Source organism: Nesoenas mayeri (assembly GCF_963082525.1).
Source record: "Nesoenas mayeri genome assembly, chromosome: 2".
Classification (NCBI taxonomy): Eukaryota; Metazoa; Chordata; class Aves; order Columbiformes; family Columbidae; genus Nesoenas; species Nesoenas mayeri.
The window spans coordinates 91,015,127-91,036,146 of NC_137543.1; the positions used below are offsets into that span (position 1 = coordinate 91,015,127).

The window sequence follows — 21,020 nt, forward strand, 5'->3', positions numbered from 1 at the left end:
GGGCAATATGAAAAAGTCTGGGGGCAAACAGAGAAAGTTTAAACAAGATGGAGAAGTGGAGCAGAAAGAGGAGAAAGACACAGAAAAGGAGAGTAGGTTTAAGGCAAAAAAACTGTTGAGCATGATGCAAAAGTCTTCTTCTAAATCAATCAGAAAGTCTTCCCAGACTTCATACTCTATGTATCTACTCTTGATCTCATTTTGAAAAATCAAGAAGTATCAGTGACCACAAAAATTATGGCCACAAGCCACTAGTGCAATTCTGTAGTTTAGAGTATTATCATCAGTCTCAGGGTGAGGGTGGGGGTTGGTGTTAAAAGCAAGGAACATGTTGTCTGAGAGTAATGATTTAAACATTCATAGCAGCTCTCCAAAACTCAGACATACCTCAAAAACAGAAGAGCAGTGATGAAAATGAGTATATCCCATGCTATCCTATCCTAATTTAATTTTGTGGACTTTTAAGAAGTACGGGTCTAAAAAATAAGTAACATTTACATACTAGTGAGCCACAAATGAGTAATATAGTCGCCGTTTTGTCATATGATATAGTAAACAGATGCTTAGACACACATACAGTTTCACTGAAACACAAAAGAACCTGTGTGCTCAGCCTTTCAAAGTAATGAGTTTTCCAAACACAGTCAGTGGTTTCTTTCTCTGGCTATTCTTAGCTTTTTATTTCCCCAAGTAAAATGTGAGTGAGGATACTTACCACAGCTACTGGTTCTATAGACTCTCTCTCTCTTGTTTAAAAGGGAGGTTATGTCTGACACTATACAGAAGTGCAGATATGGGAAGATATTTAGGAGGGTTATGGGTATTAGTTCGGTGAGCTAGGAACAGCAATATGGGAAGCAATGGAGTAGCCCATCTTGTCTTCTCACCACATCTTTACCTTGGCTTTCATTCGTCTTCATAGTCTTAGAATCCAAGGCTAATTCAGGTTGGAAGGGACCTCAGGAGATCTCTAGGCCCACCTCCTTCCTCCTCAAAGTAGGGTCAGCTCTGAGATCAGGCCACGTTGCTCCAGGAAATTATCCAGTTTGATCTTGAAAACCTTTGAAGATGGAAACTACACAAACTTGTTGATCAACCTATTCCACTGCTTGACTGTCCTCATGGTGAAAAAGTTTTTCATATATCTATTCTGAAATTCTCTTGTTTTGAATTACATCCATTGCCTCTCATCCTCCCACCATGCATGGGAGTGAAAAGCCTGGGTCTGTCTTGTTGATGACTTCATTATATCTACTTGCAGGTTGCTGTTAGGTTCCCCCAAAGCTGTCTCTTCTCCAGAGTCAGCAAATCCAGCTCCCTCAGCCTTTTCTTACAGGGCAGGTGTTTCAGCCCCCCGATCTTCTTGGTGGCCCATTGCTCCAGTTTGACAATGTCTCTCTTGTATCGGGTAGGCCAAAACTGGATGCAGTACTGTAAACGTTGTCTAAAAAGCGCTGAATAAAGAGGGATAATCAGTCTCCTCAGTCTGCTGGCTGTGGTCCTGCTGATACAGCCGAGAATGCTCTTCGACTTCCGTACTGTGAGGGCGCACTCATGCCCAGTCACTGTCCACCAGGAGCCCCCAGGTCCTTCTCAGCAGAGTTGAGTTCTTTTTGCATGTTTTCTTGTTATTCCTTTTGTGGCTTATCAAGGAGGTGTTGTTTTTCTTCACTGTCAAGGCTCTTGATAGCCTGTTCTCAGCTAGTGACTCTTACTCCTTATGCAGGAAGTGATGCCTGCATCAAACTGAACAGTGATTTCAACTTTTCTTCCCACTTGTTAAATACCAATGTAAGCATTTTGGGTTTTCTCTGATGTTGCTTCTCACACTGGGGAGGAGCTCTCTGTGATGTCTGTTTTCCTGTTCTCTTTCAAATCTCTCCTTCACAAACTCCCAAAACAGGTGGCAGCAGATGTCTGAGAGATGGTGAAGAGCTGAGAGACCTGTCTGTCATTTTTATGAGTTTCATTTCATGGTTCCTGTGGACTCTACTGCTAGCCTTCATCTGCTTGTTGTCTTCTGTCATAGAGTTAGCACATCAGCTTTTAGGGGCAGGAACCGTCACTGGACTCCATATTTTGCTTCTGGATTTGTGAAACACTAAGTGTGCCAGAACCCAGGCCCATGACTAAGGCTTTGCTGAGATGTTATTACTGAACCTCTTGGTAAAAATAACCACTGACAGGGGATGGAGTTCCCAGCAATCCAGCTGCTACCCTTTGAGCTAATACCGATGAAACAGGTTTTCAGACATTCCCTGTTTCCATCTCCCCGCCCACTCACTGCAATCTAGTCTTACTGACAGCTTCCCATTGAACCTGGACTGATCAGCAATAGTTTAATTCCTTTCTGCTTGTACTTTTAAAAATGTCAATAGCTCTTTGTGCTTAGATTAGTTAGTGATATTTGTTTTACATAATATCTCCATCTGTTGTCTGCTGGAGCACCAAAGGATGAAGCAAATCCGTGTCATCAGCCACCTTGATGTTGGTCAGATGTGAAGAGGAACCTATGATATTCTTTAGCAAAAATATAGCTCTTATCCTCTCCACCTGTGTTCCTTGAAAATACTTTAAATAATCCTAGGTTGTTTTCACAGTCTTAGAATATTTGAAGATTTTCATGTTCATCTCTGTCGTCACATGCCAGTATCAGATTTGGTTTTGCTGGTGGTGACTTGAAGCAAAATACGTGGTTTCAGCTGTTCCTTCTGGATGTTTCACATTTTCTCCTTTGTATACAACTGCCCCAGCTGGAATTTGTTTAAAGTGGGTGGAGTATGTGCGTATATGTGTATATATAGGTACAAAGTATTTCATCCTTATTTTCAGTTTTCTGTGGTAACACACAGTTAAATGCCCAATGGAGTTTTCATGACATGACAGGTGATTCTAAAACCTGAATGTAATTATGTCTTTCCTCAAAATCTCAACTATTTGTGACATCTATGGCTTTACTAACAAACCTAGAGTGCCACAGGGGGTTTTTGGAAGCTTGCAATGTGAAATACCAGTGTGTCCACGTGAAAGATGTCCTCTGTTTGACTGCGGGTCTAGTCAGAGACAGCAGTTGGGAATTCTCTCCATTTGAGGGATTTTGGTGGCTTTGTGACTGCTCTGTATCGCTTATTCCCAGAGCCTTGGTTCACATAGTATCAAGATGAGAAGCATAACTTTTTGTTCTTTCCCATGTTCCCATGTACTATTCTGCTCTTCCAGTTGTACTGCAGCAGCTATTTATGTGGCTACACTGTGAGGTGCGGTAGGGACCCTTTTTCCTCTGCGGTTCCATGAAAGCTTTATTAGTTCCCTGATCCACTTCGGTGTTGCCCCACACCCTCAGCACAATTGAAGAGACAGCACTTTTCTTTTTGGAGGCAAGATAAAACCCAAGTTTTTTGTCGCTTAGACTCCAGTGGTGGCATCCCAAGTGAAACACAACTGTGCAACGCTCATGAGATCCAAAGGCCACTGAGTCTGTAGATGTGTCCCGTGGATTTCAAATGGGGCTTTCCATGTCTTCCCAAACAGGTGTTTGCCATTGTCCTGCCATGCAATTAGTGTAAAAATACTTTCATGAAAATAAAGGAATGTTACCTGTTCAAAACCAAATGAAAGAGTCAAGATCACTTTTTTTTTTTTCCCCTGACTTTCTGTAGTATGGAAAGTTGGAATGAAATGGCAGAAACCCAGCCTCTCACAAGTCTTAAACACTGATAACATTCAGTGTATCCCATGAAGGGCTTTGGCACAAGCAAAATAAAAAAATAGTGCCTTAAGAATGTCCATCTCAGATGTGGCTGAATTTAGAACATGTTATTAGTTTAGAGGATGATGGGTGAATATGTAGAGAATGTGGTATCCCCAGCAGTTGTGTGATCATTACAAGCAAAAGAGATTCCCAGCAACTGGGAACAGACCACCAGGGACTTCCTTCCAATTTGTTTTTAGACAAAAAAAAGCAACTGTAGCCTTGACTGAATTTTGAGCTCATCCCAACATGATGTAAATATGTAAATAAAAAATGAATTTCCAGTTATGCTGCAATGTATGGTTACTGTCAGTAGAATCATTTTACTCTTTTTTTTTTCTTTTAGGCAAAAAACGATGCAACACAGTCAAAATACACCTGATACTGTTTAAATGAATACTTAGCAAAAAGTGCAGTAAGCTTCAAAAAGCATGTGTTAACTGTGGCTTGCTCTGATCTCTAAACCTCATATATTTGCAGTTTGACTGGTTGAGGCTCTTTAAAACAAATAGCTCACAAATGAGTAATTCTGCTGCTGAATATATCAACCAGTCTTTATTGCATCCCAAATGATGAAGTATAATGGTTATACAAAGTGCTTAAATAAGCCATGGAGCAATTTTCAGCAGTGATATATACGCTGAAACCTACATTAAATTAATACTAGGTGAAGGAGTAAACCTGGAAATCTAAAATAACAATAGATTTCATATTGGTTATATGAAGCTATGAGAACAAGGTGTTGGTGGTTTCTGCAGGAATCCACAGGTGTTCAGAATTTTCAATCTTACTGTCTACAAAAGTATGTAACTAGTAAGGAGGGTTACCCTTAGACTTTTGCCAATATTTTTCCAGTATGTGTTTATTTGGAGTGTGGTGAATAGAATTCTGGCTGGGAGGATGGCACAGAAACTATCTTGACTTTAGTCTTTGGCTTTGACCCAAGAAGTGACCGAATTTCCCTAGTTCAATAATTCTGTTTTCTGTGCTGTTTACAGCTGTAGTTGTCTTGTACCTCTTGCCTCAGCATGTCTTCTCCAATACTATCCTAGGGTGGAAAGTTCTTCAGGACAGGGGCTGTCTTTTTGTGCTCTACCTACCTAGTGGGACTGTGGTTCCTGGCTGGCAGTCCTAGGTAATTATCACAATCTGAATATCCGCATGCCTACAGCAGGGTTAAATATATCTTTGTGAGTGTACATCATGCATTTAATGTAGGAATAAATTCCTGTGTAAAATGTGCCTAAGAACTTATGTGATGCAAGTGTGTGTCTTCAGAGATACAGGTAGGTATTGGTATGCGTACGCAACCACAGAAATATAAAGGGACAAAGAAAAAAACATAAATAAATAAAGAGAGAGATCTTGAAACCAGTGGGAAATACAGCCTAATTCTTTTTAATAGTTTTGGATTAAGGATGGGTTTTGTCATAGATAAGGTTACTGGATAGCCATTATAACATTTGTGCCAATGTTTTACACACAAAAGATAAATCTTGCAAAGAGCTTGTGATAAAGTGGTCTCTAAGGTCATGCCTAAACCCCTACAGTGATCATCTGCAACATGATTAGCCATTGCAGCTCAGCTGTAGAGCATCCCTAGAAAATGAGGGCTAGGGAGAATAGTCTGGGTGCATGTGTGCATGTGCGTGACCAGGAGCACCTCCTGAAGTACACTCTGTTAATAAAAAGCCCTGATTTTCAGGCTGATCAGAATATGAATTAGGCTACAGAGAATAGTCAAACAACAGAAGGCACAGTTGGGAAGAACCGTATTATTCTTTTCATACCTGTCCTCAAGTTCCTTCATCTTGCTAGTGTGAGCGACACATGGACCATAGTAGTGACAGCCTAAAACAAAATGTGACAAGTAAGTAATGCTTTGGGGTGCGTATGCTGCAGAGGATTTGTTTTCTCGATTTTCTAAAAAGTAAGAAAGGGATAAAATTGCCTCTTTTGAGGATTGCTTGTATCCTCCTGCTCCTGCACATGTGTTAAATCTACTTTGCATAATTATTCCCATACGTAACCTGTTCTCCTAAATCAGTAATAGTGAACCCATTTCCTGACTCTTGTAAAATAAGGAAAAGTGTTAAAGAAATACCTGTTCCACATAAGGATTCTGTTTGTAGAGATTTAATGTTCTTTACATTTTGTCATTGCATACCTAAATGCTTAGTATACTTTTTCTGCTTCGTCTGTTCTTGGCTTTTGGCTTCTCTGTAGCATTCTAAGTGTTGTTATTCTTTAACAGTAGTGTAGCTTTAGGAATGTTCAGGGTCTGCCTGAAAGGAAAAATTAAAGACTCTTCTCCGTCTTCTGAGTATTGGACAACTAAGTAGAGCCTTTCATTTACATTTCTCTCTAGCTTACCTACTGTTCTTTAAAGTTGGATACTGGTTTCAGCTTGCTACACTATCCTAGTGTTTTTTTCCTTGATTTTGTACTTTGGAGGTTGTGATTTGTATTAATTTAGTACTTAAGGAGGGAAAAGTGAAGTTGACTGCTCTGGAAACTAAAGTACTGGTTTTCCCCAAAAGTCACTGCAACTCAGGAAGTTTCCATGATTGAAGAAGGAAACGCAGCTATTTTTGTGGCACTGGAAATAATGAAGAATATTTCAAAATCACCAGTAATCTGCTCAGGTAAATGGCGGTGTGTGCCAGTTGGGATCTTTTAATTTCCTAGGGTGTGTAGATTCTTATGATGCAGTATCTACAGTAGCATTTCCCAGACAATGCAGATTAGCTGAGAAGTGTAGAGGGATGGGGATGTTCCTTTGTAGCGTAGCAATGTCCCAGTTGAAGTTGTACCTGGCCAAGAAAGATGAAACATCATTGCCTTTGTCCTGGAAATCTCTATAATTTTCAGGAGGGAGAGAGAAAAAAAATACAGCTTGTTAGACAGGAAGAAGGACTTTTTCAGGTGTTGCATGTGCCTGTAAGACTTGTGATGCCCACTTATTTTGGTGTAATTCGTATTTAGGTGCTCTGGAGATTCTGCTATTTAAACAATAACTCTCTGGAATGGTGGATTTAATGAGTAGAAAAGAAAATATAATCAGCAGTGCTTTATATGAGAATTTTTGTCTAAGCTGAAATAAAATGTTGGGTGCAATTTGTTTCCATTGTTATGCTATGTATTTGGAGGAAATACATCTTCATATTGCTTCAGTCTCTTTCCAAATACTTGCATTCTTTATTTAGATATAAATCTTTTATATGAATTGTTGATGTGTGCAGTATTTTACCCTGCCGAGCTATTTATCTCAGCATTACTGTTATTAAGCATAATGAGAAAAAAGCATACAAACCAAACCATCAGAAAGGAGGAAACTTGACTTCTGAGCACAGCAAACACTGAATGCCTGCAGCAACTTATGCCTTCTGCAGGAATTGCAGGTACTCAGCACTGCTGAAGAAGAAGTTCTTAGTATCTACTGAGAAGTTGAGTTTCTATTCACTTGTACCAGTTTATCACCTGTTCCTTGCAGGCATATTTTTTAGAAAAGTGCAGGATTGGTACATACAGTCTTTATTCATTGATGGTTTATTTTCTGAGGTCTGTATCTTCTCTGCCCTTTTTACCCTTGCTACAAAACCCTGATAGAGTTATTTTGCCTGTGGGTTAGAAGATTTGGGTAGGAAGAACAGACGGGATACAGACAACCTGTGCAAAAGGCAGTCCTAAGTGTTGATTATTAGGTTTGGTGTTAGAATCCACTTTACCATTTCAGTGACTCCAAATCGCTGGATTCCTTCCCCAGGACACAAGCTTGCTCATTTTCTATAGACAGCACCACAACATAATAAATAGGTTGTCCCTTCTGTTCCCCTTTGTGTCACAACTGCTCAAATGGGAAAGTGACACCAGAAAAAGCATGTTTTGGCTTTTACTTGTTTTGCAGTGCTGTATGTGTGTTTGAAATGGGAGGAGATTAGCACCGTGAAACCAGCTAGCTCAGCAGGCTGTCAACTGGGAGGCTGGGGAATAGGCATGAGGAGGATGCACGTTTTTCTACAGTAGACCTAGAACTGCTATAGGAATATGTCAGGCTAATCTCTTTTTCACCCTGGTGCTTTCAAAAGGGAGCTGTAAGAAGTTGAGATGCAGGAGTGAGTGGTAGAGAGACATCCCTTTTGGTGGTTCTCCCTGCAAGTCCTTTCTGTTCTATGGGGATGAGAAATTGTTTTTGACTAGTCAAGCACAGAGCAGAGTCCATCACCAGTATTGAGGAATCATTGTCCAAGTGCATGGGTATCTGGAAGTATCCCTTTGCTGTGTATACTGCAACAATCCTGTTTTTAAAAGGATTGGGTCAATTCTTTCATTTTTTATGGATTTCCTACACTTTTTCAATTCCTTACTAATCATACAAAAATGACTTTTTCAGTGGCAATAAAGGTGCTTCTTTTGTGTTAGGAAAGCATCTCAAAAGCCATACATCGTTTCTCATTTTTTTGACCACAGGTCTGTTTAAAATACGTATTTGCACTCAAAAGTGTATTGTGGCATTAAACTGGAAGCATTATGTATGACAAATTTAAATAAGCTTGGCTTTAAAATAAAATGCTTGCAATTTAAAATAATTTGCATAAGAACACAGCGTCCCTTTCTGGAGAGACCACAGATGCATTACCTTTGGATGACCATGTTTAACAGCAAGCTTTCTACTCACTCATTCTGCCACAGCGCCAGCCCTCTTGTGTATTCTTCCCTGTGCTTGGAAAAGGTGGAGCAGCTTACCTAAGAAGTTTAATCTCTTCATTGGCTGTTACCCATCTTAATTTTTCAGTGTCATATTAGGTATCAACTGTACCTTGTCAGGCAGGCTCCTCAATAATAAGCTGTAACTTTTAGCTTGCAAGAAAGGTCGTATTTGTTCTTGTACCTGCGCACCTCTGCATGCATGATGTAGTCTTTGGGTTTTTTTTCTATTCAAAGGTGCTTCACAGGCATTGGAAAAAGGGACTAAATGAGATTATATGAAGAGATACCCAGTGGCTGCTTAGGCAGAATATAAGCAATTAAACTCTCTTGCTTTGTACCTTCAGGGAACCTGTAATATGACTCAAAAGAGAAGGTCTTATCTTCAGCAAGACCCCACAGGGCTTAGCTTAGGTGAGAAGCGGACAGAGCTCAGATGGTGGCCTGCACCACACAGCAGAGAGGGATCTGGTCCACAGATTTGGGCATGCACAAAGCTCCAGCTGCTGCCAAGGAGCTGCAGCCACTTCATCGCATGTTGAAGGCTGAGACTTATCTAGAAAGACAGTCTGTGCCCCATGGCACTTCCCCGCTCAACCTGGATCCAGAATGGGTGTTTCACCTTTGAGAACATTTTAATTTACTGTGTTTCTTGATAATGTTTTCTTTCTTATATTTTCCTCAATGTATTTCCATAATTCCATGATTGTTTTTTCCCCAAGGATGAGGGAGGCAAAGCTAAAGAGAGTGCTTTGCTAAGATGAGGAACAGCAGTGACTGGTAACACAATGCTGTTTTAACTGTGTGGGCTGCTGCTGACAAACAAGATGGTCTTTCTGCCCAATATGTGATTTTTTTAAATTTTTTTTTTTAATTTCTTTTGAGGTATTGATCTCTAAACATCCCTTTTTCATCCCCATGAGGGGCTGTGAACTGCACTAGCTGGAGTGGAAATTGAGATGTTATTTGACTGATTTGACCTGTGGGTGTGTGTTGGCAAGTCCGGTCAGCTGCACTATTTGGAGGCAAATGCTCTTTGCAGCAAGTGGCAGCTTCTGCTTGGGTTCTTGTCTGAAAAAAAAAAGAACAGAGTTGGAACCATGGCTCTGAAACACAGCTTAGAAGTCAAACATCTCAGTCAAACCCACAAATCAAACCATTTGGGAATGGAAAGGAACCAGCCTCGTTTGAAGTGAAAAAGGGAATGACTGTGGAAGTGTTTGGCAATCGTTCCCCTTTCCTCCCAGCTCTAGAAGTCCCTAGAAATTCTGAGTGTGTGGTATTGCTGCTGTGCCTAAGAGGAGATGTATCTAAGGTAATGTATACCCAGTTCTCTAGAGCAACTCTTTATGCTGTGCTTCATACTTGTTTCAAGATGAGAAATCACTAAACTAGAAAAAGAAAGATTTTGTTTGGTAAGATTGTCATTACCAGAATGCCATGAAAGAAGAAATTTTCATATAGACAAAAGACCTGTTATGCTATTACCAAACTGTCCAGCTCAAATATGTTGTCTCCCATGATGGCAAACAGCAAGTACTTGGAGAACAGTATAACAGCAGAGCAAGTATTAAAAACAGAGTGATGCTTCTCACCCATACAGGAAGAAAACCTCTTCCACTCAAAATGGTCCATGTACGAGCAGAGTACTTGAAATCCTACTGAATGTGTGGTGATCCCCATACCTGTATGTGAGCTTGCAGAGCTGAAGAGCTCTGTTGAGGGGAGCAGACTGCCATCCAAAAAGGACTGATTGCACCATGTGTTCATTGCCCTGCGCACAGAGAAACTCAGCAGCACTGGAGGCTAATGCACTTCTACCATTCCCCCCAAGAGGACAGAGCAGTGCATCAATCCCAAACTGGTCCATTTGCTTTAGTTTTAAGAGTTCAATCCCAGAACATAACTGTATATCTGCTTATGAGATTTTATACAAGTTCTATGTTAATATTTCTACATTCCTCTTACGGAGATACATATACAGGTGTGTTTATACGTAAATGTGTATGTGTGTGTGTTTGTATACATGTGTGAATGCATAGAATTTACCATATATAACTAAGAAAAAAAATCGATGCAGGGAAGGGCAGAAGAGTTGTCATAATGGAACATTGTAACTGCGAATTTTAAGCCATGACAGCCAACAAATTCAAAATTATGTTTCCTGCAGCAACCGTAATTTGTCTATGCTGGTCATAAATATGAAAGTGTAAATCTGGAAGCATACACATTAATACAGAAAACTTCATTAGGTGCAAGAGGGCTAAGTTACAGCTGTAAATTTGCAAATTTGAATTTCATGCCTGTTACGTGTTTAAATTTCCTATGATAACACTGAATTAATGTAGTTTCACCATGGAATATATTAAGAAAGGCCTGGCTATTACAGGAATAAAGCTTTCATTTCAATGAGAAAATGACGTTGCATTAAAACTGTATAGTTTATGTACATATTTCCCTGAAACATGGGCAATGCAGGACTTTCAGAGCTTTGCAGCCATGATACTACTAAGTCTCATTTTTCTGACTTAGACTGCTGATGGCAGTAAAGCATGACTGTCTTCTTAATACTTTGGCTGCTCTGGAGTTGCTAACCCAGTTTTTGGTGCTCGTCATTGTTAACCTTGTGTTTGTGTTGCCGCTGTCAAAACACAAGTACGGCTTTTTCCTCCACCGTTTGTCACTCATTCGTTGTGTTCCCCCATCAATAGCCAGCAGTGGGGAGGGAACTGGGTGAACAACCACAGCACAACACTTCTCCAGTGCCCTTGGCATGTTGCACTCATGGTTACTGCATCTAGGAAAATGTGTTTCGGTTGTTTTTTTTGTGTGTGTGTGTGTTTTTCTGTTGGTGGTGGGTTTTTGTTTTGTTTTGGTTTTCCTAGTGCCAAGTATTTGTGGAAAGTGCTGAGGATCATCCTGTTTTTCTGGACTCAGGGCTAAAGACACTGTGTGGCCTTTTGCCTGCTCATTCGATGGCACTGGCCATGCATTATCCCCAGCTGCTTTTCCTCCAGAGGTGAGGGCATCTGTCGTGTGTTGTATTTTCTCCCCTGTGCAGCTGTGATTTATCTGGATTCAAGCTAGCTGATGATCCTTTGCCATGTGTGGATGAACAGACACTACTCTTACCATGATCACTTGGTTCTTGCTCCCAAGGTGTCCAGAGTAGTGTCCTGCTGTGGCAATGTACGTAGAACCCAAGAATTTGCTATTTTATGCTGGCAAATAAGTCCTGTTCAACCTTTTTATCAATGACCTGGATAAAGAGACCAAGTATACCCTCAGCAGTTTTGCAAACAATACCAATCTCAGAAGAAGGGTTGATAAAGCAGAAGGCTGTGCTGCCATTCAAGGAGACCTGGACAGGCTGGAGGACTGGGCAGAGAAGAACCTAATAAAGTTCAACAAGGGCAAGTGTAGGGTCCTGCACCTGGGGAGGGATAATCCCAGGCACCAGTAGAGGTTGGGGGTGGACATGCTGGAAAGCTGCACTGCAGAGAAGGACCTGGGAGTTCTGGGTGACAACAAGTTGAGGTGCCCGTGTGGCCAAGAAGGCCAGCAGTACCCTTTGATGCATTAGGAAGAGTGTGACCAGCAGGTCGAGGGAGGTTGTCCTCCCCCTCTACTCTTCCCTGGTGAGGCCGCATCTGGAGTACTGTGTCCAGTTCTGGGCTCCCCAGTTTAAGAAGGACAAGGACTGGACAGAGTCTAGCAGTGGGCTACGAAGATGGTGTGGGGTCTGGAGCATCTTTCTTATGAGGGAAGACTGAGAGAGCTGGGTCTGTTCAGCCTGGAGAAGAGAAGACTGAGAGGGGATCTCATAAATGTTTATAAATATCTGAAGGGTGGGTGTCAAGAGGGTGGGACCAGAACCTTTTCAGTGGTGCTCAGCGATAGGATGAGGGGCAACAGGAACAGACTGAAGCACAGAAGGTTCCATCTAAGCATGAAGAGAAACTTCTTTACTTTGAGGGTGCCAGAGCACTGGAACAGGCTGCCCAGAGAGGTTGTGGAGTCTCCTTCTCTGGAGACATTCAAAACCTGCCTGGACACGTTTCTGTGTGATCTGCTCTGGGTGAACCTGCTTTAGGAGGTGGGTTGGACTAGATGATCTCTAGAGGTCCCTTCCAACCCCAACTGGTCTGAGATTCTGTAATGGATCATTTTTCTGCTTAAGACATCTGTACCCCAACGCCTCAAGCTGCTGCACTACTTCATCCAACATATACTAGCATAAACCACTGAGAGAGGCAGTTTTCATCTGGGTACAGTGGGCTGTGAACTTCAGTGGTAGAGGAACAGGCACACATTTTTTTTATCAGCTGCTGCGGAGGCAGTGATCTCAGACAGAAAAGTAGAGCAGAGGGCTGTGGATGGGGAATATCCTAAATTATCACAAACCCATGTAGCAGAGTCAGAGTCCAGAGTTTTTAGTGATGCACTCCTCGGGTACATGTAGGCATGGGTGAGGTGGGCTGGCAGAGCAGGGTACAGCACTGTTGTCCAGCTACTCATTTCTATACTAAAATTAGCGTCCTGAGAGGGAAAAGCTTGCAGTTTTGGTAAGTACTTGGCTTATTTATTAACCAGAGAAGGAAGTGTGACTAATGACTAGTAAAAATGTATCATTGAGGGTGGATCATCATAAATTTCCATTTTATCATGAAAAATAGTGATAGTAATTCAGTACTCCTAAATGCCTTAGGTGATTTAAAAATGCAATGTCATGATTTGCGATATTCCCTACAATGTGGGCTCAGTGGAGTCCTATGGATAGTGTAATTACTGGGAAAGGACTCTTTCTTGTTTTCTGAATCTGTTGAAAAGTGCCATAGATAGTGCACTGAACTGTTTGAAATGGAAAGTAAACAGAACATTTAAAGGAGCGCTGTGGTGACAAAGCTCTGATGGAACCAAAGAAGTGATGCAGAGTCATCATGTGCATCAGCAGTGCTGTCCACCAGGCCTGGCCAGTGTCCCTCAGCAGCACTCTGCAGGTGGGCTCAGTTGTACCTTTTCCTAAAGGTCTTTGCTATTCCTCAAAAACTTAAGGGTAGTGATCAGGCAGTGGAAGGAGAGATGGCTGAGCCTCCAGGCTTGGACAACATGCTAGGAGTCGGCCAACACAGAGGCAGCGGAGCCAGGCAGTGTCCCATTAGCTTCCCACAGCATTGTGCTGGAGCGAAGTCGTGAAGAGGATGTAGCTGGAAGTGGTGGCTGGAGGTAAGAGCAGAGCAGAAAACGTAGTGAGAAGAACACACTGACTTCAAAGGCAGCCTCTAAAACATCTGTAAGTTCATAAGGAAACAGTCTTTGGGGCTGCTGTTTGCCTTAAACCTGGAAAGGGATCAAAGTCAATGGGTTTTAGACCACTCTGTTTAGAAAGGAGGAGAATGAAGGCAACAGGACCTGTTGGACCACAGTATTTATTTTCTGGGATGCCCGAATACAGACTTAGTAACTTTTCACCTGCTGGCTGGAGACTCTTGTCCTATCCTCTTCACATTTTAGGTGCAGCCAATAAACAATTGTGTAGCTCATGTAGTTCTACAACAAACAGATCAATACATTTGAGAACTAGGAATTTTATCCTTATACTAACTTTAGTGTTGATATAATACTTACTGCAATGATATTGACTGCAGCCAGATGGTGAAAGGACAGTATAATACAGGATTATTGCCTTGCCTTTTACTGTAAAAGATTTTTCTGCATTATAGGGCTCTGAGAAAAGGTTAATACCTAATAATAAAAAGTTATGCTTACTGTTTTAAGCATTTGTCCTTCCAGTCTTTGTAACACACACAAGCATACACACATGCCTGCACATACAAAATTACAACAATTTTGTATCTGGACTAGTAACACCATGGAGTCCAACAAAGCAGTTTTCTTAGAGACTTGATAATCCAGGAGGGCCAAACCCTCCAGTTTATTACATCTTTGAGTAACTTCGTTCACATGGAGTTTGGTGACACTGATAATGTAAGTCAGACTGTTCTAGGTACATTTAAAAGGTCCGACCACGTTGGGTCCTTGTGTACACCTCATTTTAAGTGGGAAAAAGAGTGCTGTTTTCATGTGCCTGACACTATCCTGCTTCTTTTGAAATTGATAGCAAATATTCATTCACTATGAATTGTTGGTACTCTGCTCCTTTTGGGGTTTACGGTATTCCTGAGTTACTTGAAGATGTCATTATTTTTCTTCAGTGTCCTTGTACCTGTGGATATGAAAGCAGACACTTGCCCAAATGGAGTGGTCTTGCTTAGGCTCATGAGCCACATCTTCTGGTTGAATAATTCAATATCCTGAAGCTGGGAGTTCAGTGAGTTTTGGATTAGTCCCTGCAAGCTTTTGTGTTAAGTAGGTTGCTGAAATATAGCAGTGGTAAATATAGAGGTAGACAGGGGTAAGACGAGAATAGAGAGGTCTGCTGCAGGATTATATCTTTATTTACACTAACACATATCAGGTTGTTGACTGAGGAGCATCTCCAGCATTTGCAGCTGTGACTTTTGTATAACAGAGGAGACGTTTACATTTAATTCATTAGTGTTTTATCAAAAGCTCTTCTGTGATGGATTTATTGTGCAAGTTTGATTTTTTAAAAAAAAAAATATTATTTTTTATTTGATGTATGGGATATTAATTCATTTGTCAAGTTTATTCCTCTAACAAGTTGGATAATCATTTTGTGAGTCACAGTTTTATTCACTGGGGGGTTATTAATTTAAAACTTAGGCTGTATTCCTTATCAGATATTTATTGACTGGTTTGCACTGTACAGAACAGGATTTGAGTAAATCAACATGCTGTAAATTTCCCTTTTTAACATGTTTATTGCTTTAGCAGGTATTCACTTAGGATTTCACTGCTCGATCATAAAACATTCCCAGGCATGGAATACATTTTTGAGTGAGATAATATACTGTGGAGACAAAGGTGTACACATCAGCTGTCATATACATATAAGCAAAATAAAAAAAGATGTTTTCTCCTGCAGACCCCCATAATCTTGTGCAAAAGTACTTATTTCAACTGCAATGCATTAATGGAAGGCAGAAGTAAGATATTGCATGACCCAGAGGGCATGAAAGAAGGGCATTTTCTTTTCTTCAAAGGGGAAAACATCTCAGCAGAGGCAAGGTCTGACACCCAGTGACTCCAGGGAAATTTCATCAAAACTGAAAAATTAATAATCTGCTTGTTTTCTTTTTCTTCATGTTTTTGCAAATAGCACTTGTTCTGAACACAAGATGAGGTCTCTGTGTCTGCAGCACAGTTGCCCCTTTATGTTCAAGTTTATGTTTATGTTGTGGTACTTGTGAAATGAATAATTATGTAACAGCGATATTTTTGTTGGTTTTGTTTTAGATGTTTGGATATCTATAAAAACCACTGGGAAGTGAACCTGTTAAGCCAAAGTGTGTTTCTTCTTGTAACCTTTTAATAAGAATGTGTCTGTTAATAAGACCTTTTAATTGTGAAATTGGACAGTACAAATAATAAATATATCGTGTTATATTAGAATGATAGAAAATACATATAGATTTTATACATGAATGTGATAAAAAGTTTTGAATCTGTAGAAAGTCTGAAAAATGCAATTCTGCCTAGTGAATAATAATGTTAAAATAATCTCTTCCTTTTAAAGACCTCTGATCCAAAAGTGTATTCAGTCTCATAAATACTGATTTTAGCACACAAAATATGTTTTTTCTTCTGAATAAATGAATCAAAGTGGTTATGAGGAGATCTTTAAAAGATATTTTCTAGCCTGAAATCTTGCATCTCAGTTGTTTACGAGGTCAGTTTGCACTTCAAAAAGCATTTCAGAAAGCATCTAAAGTGTGTGCTGTGTGTGTTGCCCAAGTTCAAAACAGTTGTAGGCATATCTGCCAAGACCAGCCACTTACAAAGGTATGTTTTTTTCATTTTTTAGCCACTCAGCAGATATCCACCTTTGATCAACAACATCTCCTTTTGGCTGCCTTCTGAGACATACTCTAAGAATGATTTCTATGACTTGGCTCGAACCATTGGTGGAGACCTGATAGAAAAGGTTGTCCTAGTGGATGAATTTACCCATCCGAAGTAAGTAAAACTTTTAGAAATTATTGATTCTTACAGTGTTTGCACATTTCGTATTTTAGCTCCAAAACATTTTTGCAACACTTTCAAGAATAAATATTTTTACTTAAAACCATTCTCTTATATTTCAGTTTTGTACTAGTACTGAGCTTCTGGTATTCAGACTGCAACCCCAGTGTGTTGTGCTCAGTTAATCACAGCAGCAGTGAACAACTGCCTTCCGCAACACATCTGCCAGTGCATGACATTCTATCCATAACATGTCTGATATTCTACCCCTGCTTTTCGCTGAGTGACTGGTGTTTGTCTCCTTGTTATCTTCCTTTCTTTTTCTAGTCCTGATTCACTAGCAGATCTTGACTATAAAATCGGGAATAATGATTTTTTGCAGAATACTATTGTTAGTGTTCAACAGGCATGAAAAAGAAATAGACTTTGTTCCTTTCTTTCTAACATCTATTTACGCTGTTTAACAATCTCTCAGGCTTCTGAATACCTTCTTATGGATATAACAGCACTGACATGACCACTGGGTGCACAGGTTACTTGTCCAGCTGATACTATCAGTTGTCTCAAAACCTGAGAAGTGTCAGCTGTTACATATGCTCTGCTTTTCCCTTTGCTGTTTCCAAATCAAAAAGTAAATATGCTGCTGGCTACTCAACTTTGTAGAACTGGGTTTTAAAATAATTTATCTTCTTTGAGGTTTTTTTTTGGTGCTATAGAAAGGCAGGTAATAAACATACCTGTACAGTTTTTAGGAGACAATAGGAAGATGTTTCATGTTGTGCTCCAACACCTATGGAAGCTTTTTTTCTTTCTATATTCAGGTATTCAACCCTGTTGTTCTTTTGAATTTAATGAGTGTTGCAGACTGGATGGATGTATTATTCTATGGCCTAGTTTTCATGGTGGTTCAGTGGATTAATATTTATCCGTTTGTTTTGTTGTTTGTTTGTTTGTTTGTTTTTCTTTTTACTCTTTTTGTGTGGTGTTATGAGGCTGTTTCTGCTGTGTGAAGAAACAGAAATGCTGATGGAGTTTATGTGGGCATCTGAAAGCTTTGAGTCATTAATTGCTGAGTGGTCCTCACATGCAAGTAATGCAGAAGGATCTTAATCTTGGACTCAAAATGGTGTGTCCAGGAGAGGAATATAGGCTAGGGTAAGATAATGAGTACTATTCATTATAAAGAACAAAAAGAGTATATCTTATGGAGAAATTCAAAAGCAAGTTTGTTGCTTGTATGAATAACTTCTTATTCTTACTTGGACTGCACCGCAGTATCGGCACAACTGTATGAACATTGAAGGCTGCTCACACAGATCCTGCTGAAAACATATTTCATTTTCTCCTACCATGATGGTTCTGATACAGTACAATCAACATTTTTTGTAAAAATGGGGACATGTGACCCATTTTTTGAACTGGTCCTTTCACTTCATTCATGCTGAATGTTTATTGTATGTATAACACCTCTGTGTTCATTGTCACTTTCTGTCTACATTCTTCCTGGTGATACCAAACATGATCATCTTTGTTTTTACATCTTCTCTTGGGAGAAAAACCTGTGTGTAGTGTAAGGAGCTCTGCCAAGGCTGCAGGTTTGGAGAAATGCTGTTCCCCACTCCCTCAAACAGACGCAGTATTATTCTGTGACTACTCTTGAAGCTCAACTGCACCAGTCATAGCTCAACTCAAGAGTCGTGCTTCTCTTCTTTACCGAGAATGTTATCTTACATGTTAGTGAAGTGCTGAGGTAGGGACAGGATTCACTACTCTGGATTTCTACTGTATGTGTTTTCTCCTTTGGTATTTTTTTACACATCCTGAATATACACTAGGGGTGACAGTTGTTTGGTACAAGATCTTTTCTCCCTCTGCAAAGAGTATGTCTCTGGTTCCCTGTGTGACTTCTGCAAATAGGTGGGATGACTTCTCACTGAGAATTGCCACACAGATCTAGCACTTTCCTAGTATTGTCCTCTAAGGCCATTAAGCCCTCACTCAGCAGACATCCAAATATGTTTTGAGACTACAAAGAAGAAACATTTCTCACCTTCATGTCTGAAGGATTTGGGTGGTAACTCCAGTAGATTGTTGTAGTCCTCTTAGTTTGTTCAACTGCAGCAACAATAAAATAAATATTTTAAAATGCACCATTAAAACCAGTAATTCCAAGGAGATTATCTATGTCATTAAAAAAATATATATATATAAAGACTATAAAATACTAAGAATTGTTACTTTGCCCTTTCTTCTTAGAAAAGGGTAGGTGCAGAAATTAACATTTGCAGACCAATGATGTAAGCCATAGAAGTAATATTGTTTGTTCTCCAAAGCCTTTGGAAGACTATTTGAAAAGGAGTGTTCTGCTTAGTCTTAATTCCAAGATAATTGTCTCATTACAGGAATGATACAGTGGCTTCTTTAATTCAGTGTTGCAGAAAAGCCTCTGGGCACAGAAATTAACATAAGAGATCCTCAGTGTTGCTATGGATCTGTGTGTTGCAGATCTAGATGCTTGTAATCATTATCTCAAATTGATAGTGATTCTGGTATGGAGGATGGGACGAAAGTATATAGGATAGGGAAACCTGCAGTGCTGCTGTCTTGAATGTTAGTTACTTAGAAGCAGCTTAATAAGTTCATGCTTGTAATTAATCACTTCTAGAATTTAAAATTCAGACTTTTTCGTCCTTTAAAGATACCATTTTCTTGAGGAATTAGGACATTTGGCAGTCTTATTTTCCTTCTTAAACTACCTTTCTTAGTTATAGGACTATAAAGATTGCAAACAGAAATGCTATGCTGATAAACCTAATTTAGAACACAGAAAGAGGTCTTTTAATTAAGATCTTTTATAGAAGCTGTGTCATACTGTGTAGTTACCTTACAGACTTTTCCATGGTTCAGAAACCTTTCAAGGTTCCACTGGGCTTTGGACTGATAACCATGCTCCAGTACATTGCAATTACGGTGTGTATTAGCAGTGAAAATGTATTCCTGTGCAAGGAAAAGGGATGGAAAAAAAATGCATGAGACAAGCAATTGTTTAAACAAAGAAGAGATGTCTGGAAAAAATGGAAATCTTGATTATCTGCTTCGCAAGGTGATAATGTTGAGACATCTTCCAGGAAAGCACAGGCAACTGCAAGATACAGCAGGAAGGAGTCTAATTGGTGAAAAGCACAAATTCAGGAGAATGCCAAGTTACTGTGCTCGGGTAATTAAGAACTGTTCCAGACTAAATGCATCTTAAGTACACTTAACTAAACCAGACACACCACTAAGGTAAACTGAGTAATGTATGATGTGTGAAGAAGGCTTTCCAGAAAATAAACTTTTTCGTTCAGTTTAGTCTGCAAAAATTATGTTTTATTTTCCTTACAGCTGAAACGAATCGTAATGGATGCCAGCCTAGTGGGGCTAGATCAATTGTAAAATGTTTCAAGCAGAAAGTTATTTCATGCTGCAGGTGCATGTTGCTTTGAGGTGGAAAAGTAAGCGTTCCTTACTAGAAAATAACGTATTATCAATAGTTAGTTACCTCTCTTGAATTTTGTCGTTCCTCTAAATTCCTGATCACAAGTGCAACATGTAGGCCTCACAAAGCAAAGAAATCCGTGTGCTCTGTTCCAAGTAGAGAACTGAGTCTTAGCAACTAAATTGAGGTAGGTGGCTTTTGTGTAAAGTGATTCTGGAAGCCAGGTTACCTGTAGGGATGCTCAGCAAGAGTCCTCTGATCCAGAAGACCTTCCTCACTTTGCTTTCATTCCAGCAATTTCAAAGAGGTCCACCAGCCCCAAATGCTCCTTTTGCATCAAAAGTGTCAAACTAAAATGAGAACATGGATTTTTCAAGTGTCTGCAATCCCCACACACCCCTCCACATTACAAATGTGTGTCTGCACAAGGGATCATATGAGAGGAGACAGTCTGTGGATCACAGCTACCAAACAGCATGTGGGACCCCAGGCAGCTGCTCAGGGGCTTTAGATCCTCAGTTAGACTGGGAAATCTGGGAACAGGGCATCCTTGAACAAGAAAGAAGCGTTGGCCTTGTGAGAAATGGCTCTTGCATTCAGAACCTGCATCTCAGGGAGGGAGCAAATAGCACATGAGACTGAACAGGTCAGAGGATAATCCTCTCAGCTGTTGATACCTTCCAATCACCCATAGCGTAAAAGGCTATCACAGACCTGTACAAACAAATGTGGATGAGAAGGTAAGGCCCAATGTCACCTGATTTTTAGGATGTTCTTGGAATCTAAATGTTGTATCAGACTTGTCCTGTAACACAGTCAAGGTGTAACTTCATCCAAGACAAATAACACAAAATGTGGCCGTAACACACCAATTATTGGGCATATAAAGAATAAATCAGCAGATAGGAAGAAAAAGTTGTGGCTTTACTGAAATGCCAAGGAAACTGAGTGAAACTTTTGCAGTTATGGCAGGAACAG

At 40.1% G+C, this 21,020-nt stretch overlaps 1 protein-coding gene across 1 annotated transcript in view; it reads left to right on the forward strand.

The window, feature by feature from the left end:
• Positions 1-21,020, forward strand: part of FARS2 (phenylalanyl-tRNA synthetase 2, mitochondrial) — a 262,800-nt gene that overhangs the window by 163,978 nt on the left and 77,802 nt on the right. Inside the window, exon 6 of the mRNA XM_080338684.1 lies at positions 16,407-16,558. Coding sequence (XP_080194810.1) covers positions 16,407-16,558 — 152 coding nt within the window. The remainder of the gene's footprint in view (positions 1-16,406; positions 16,559-21,020) is intronic.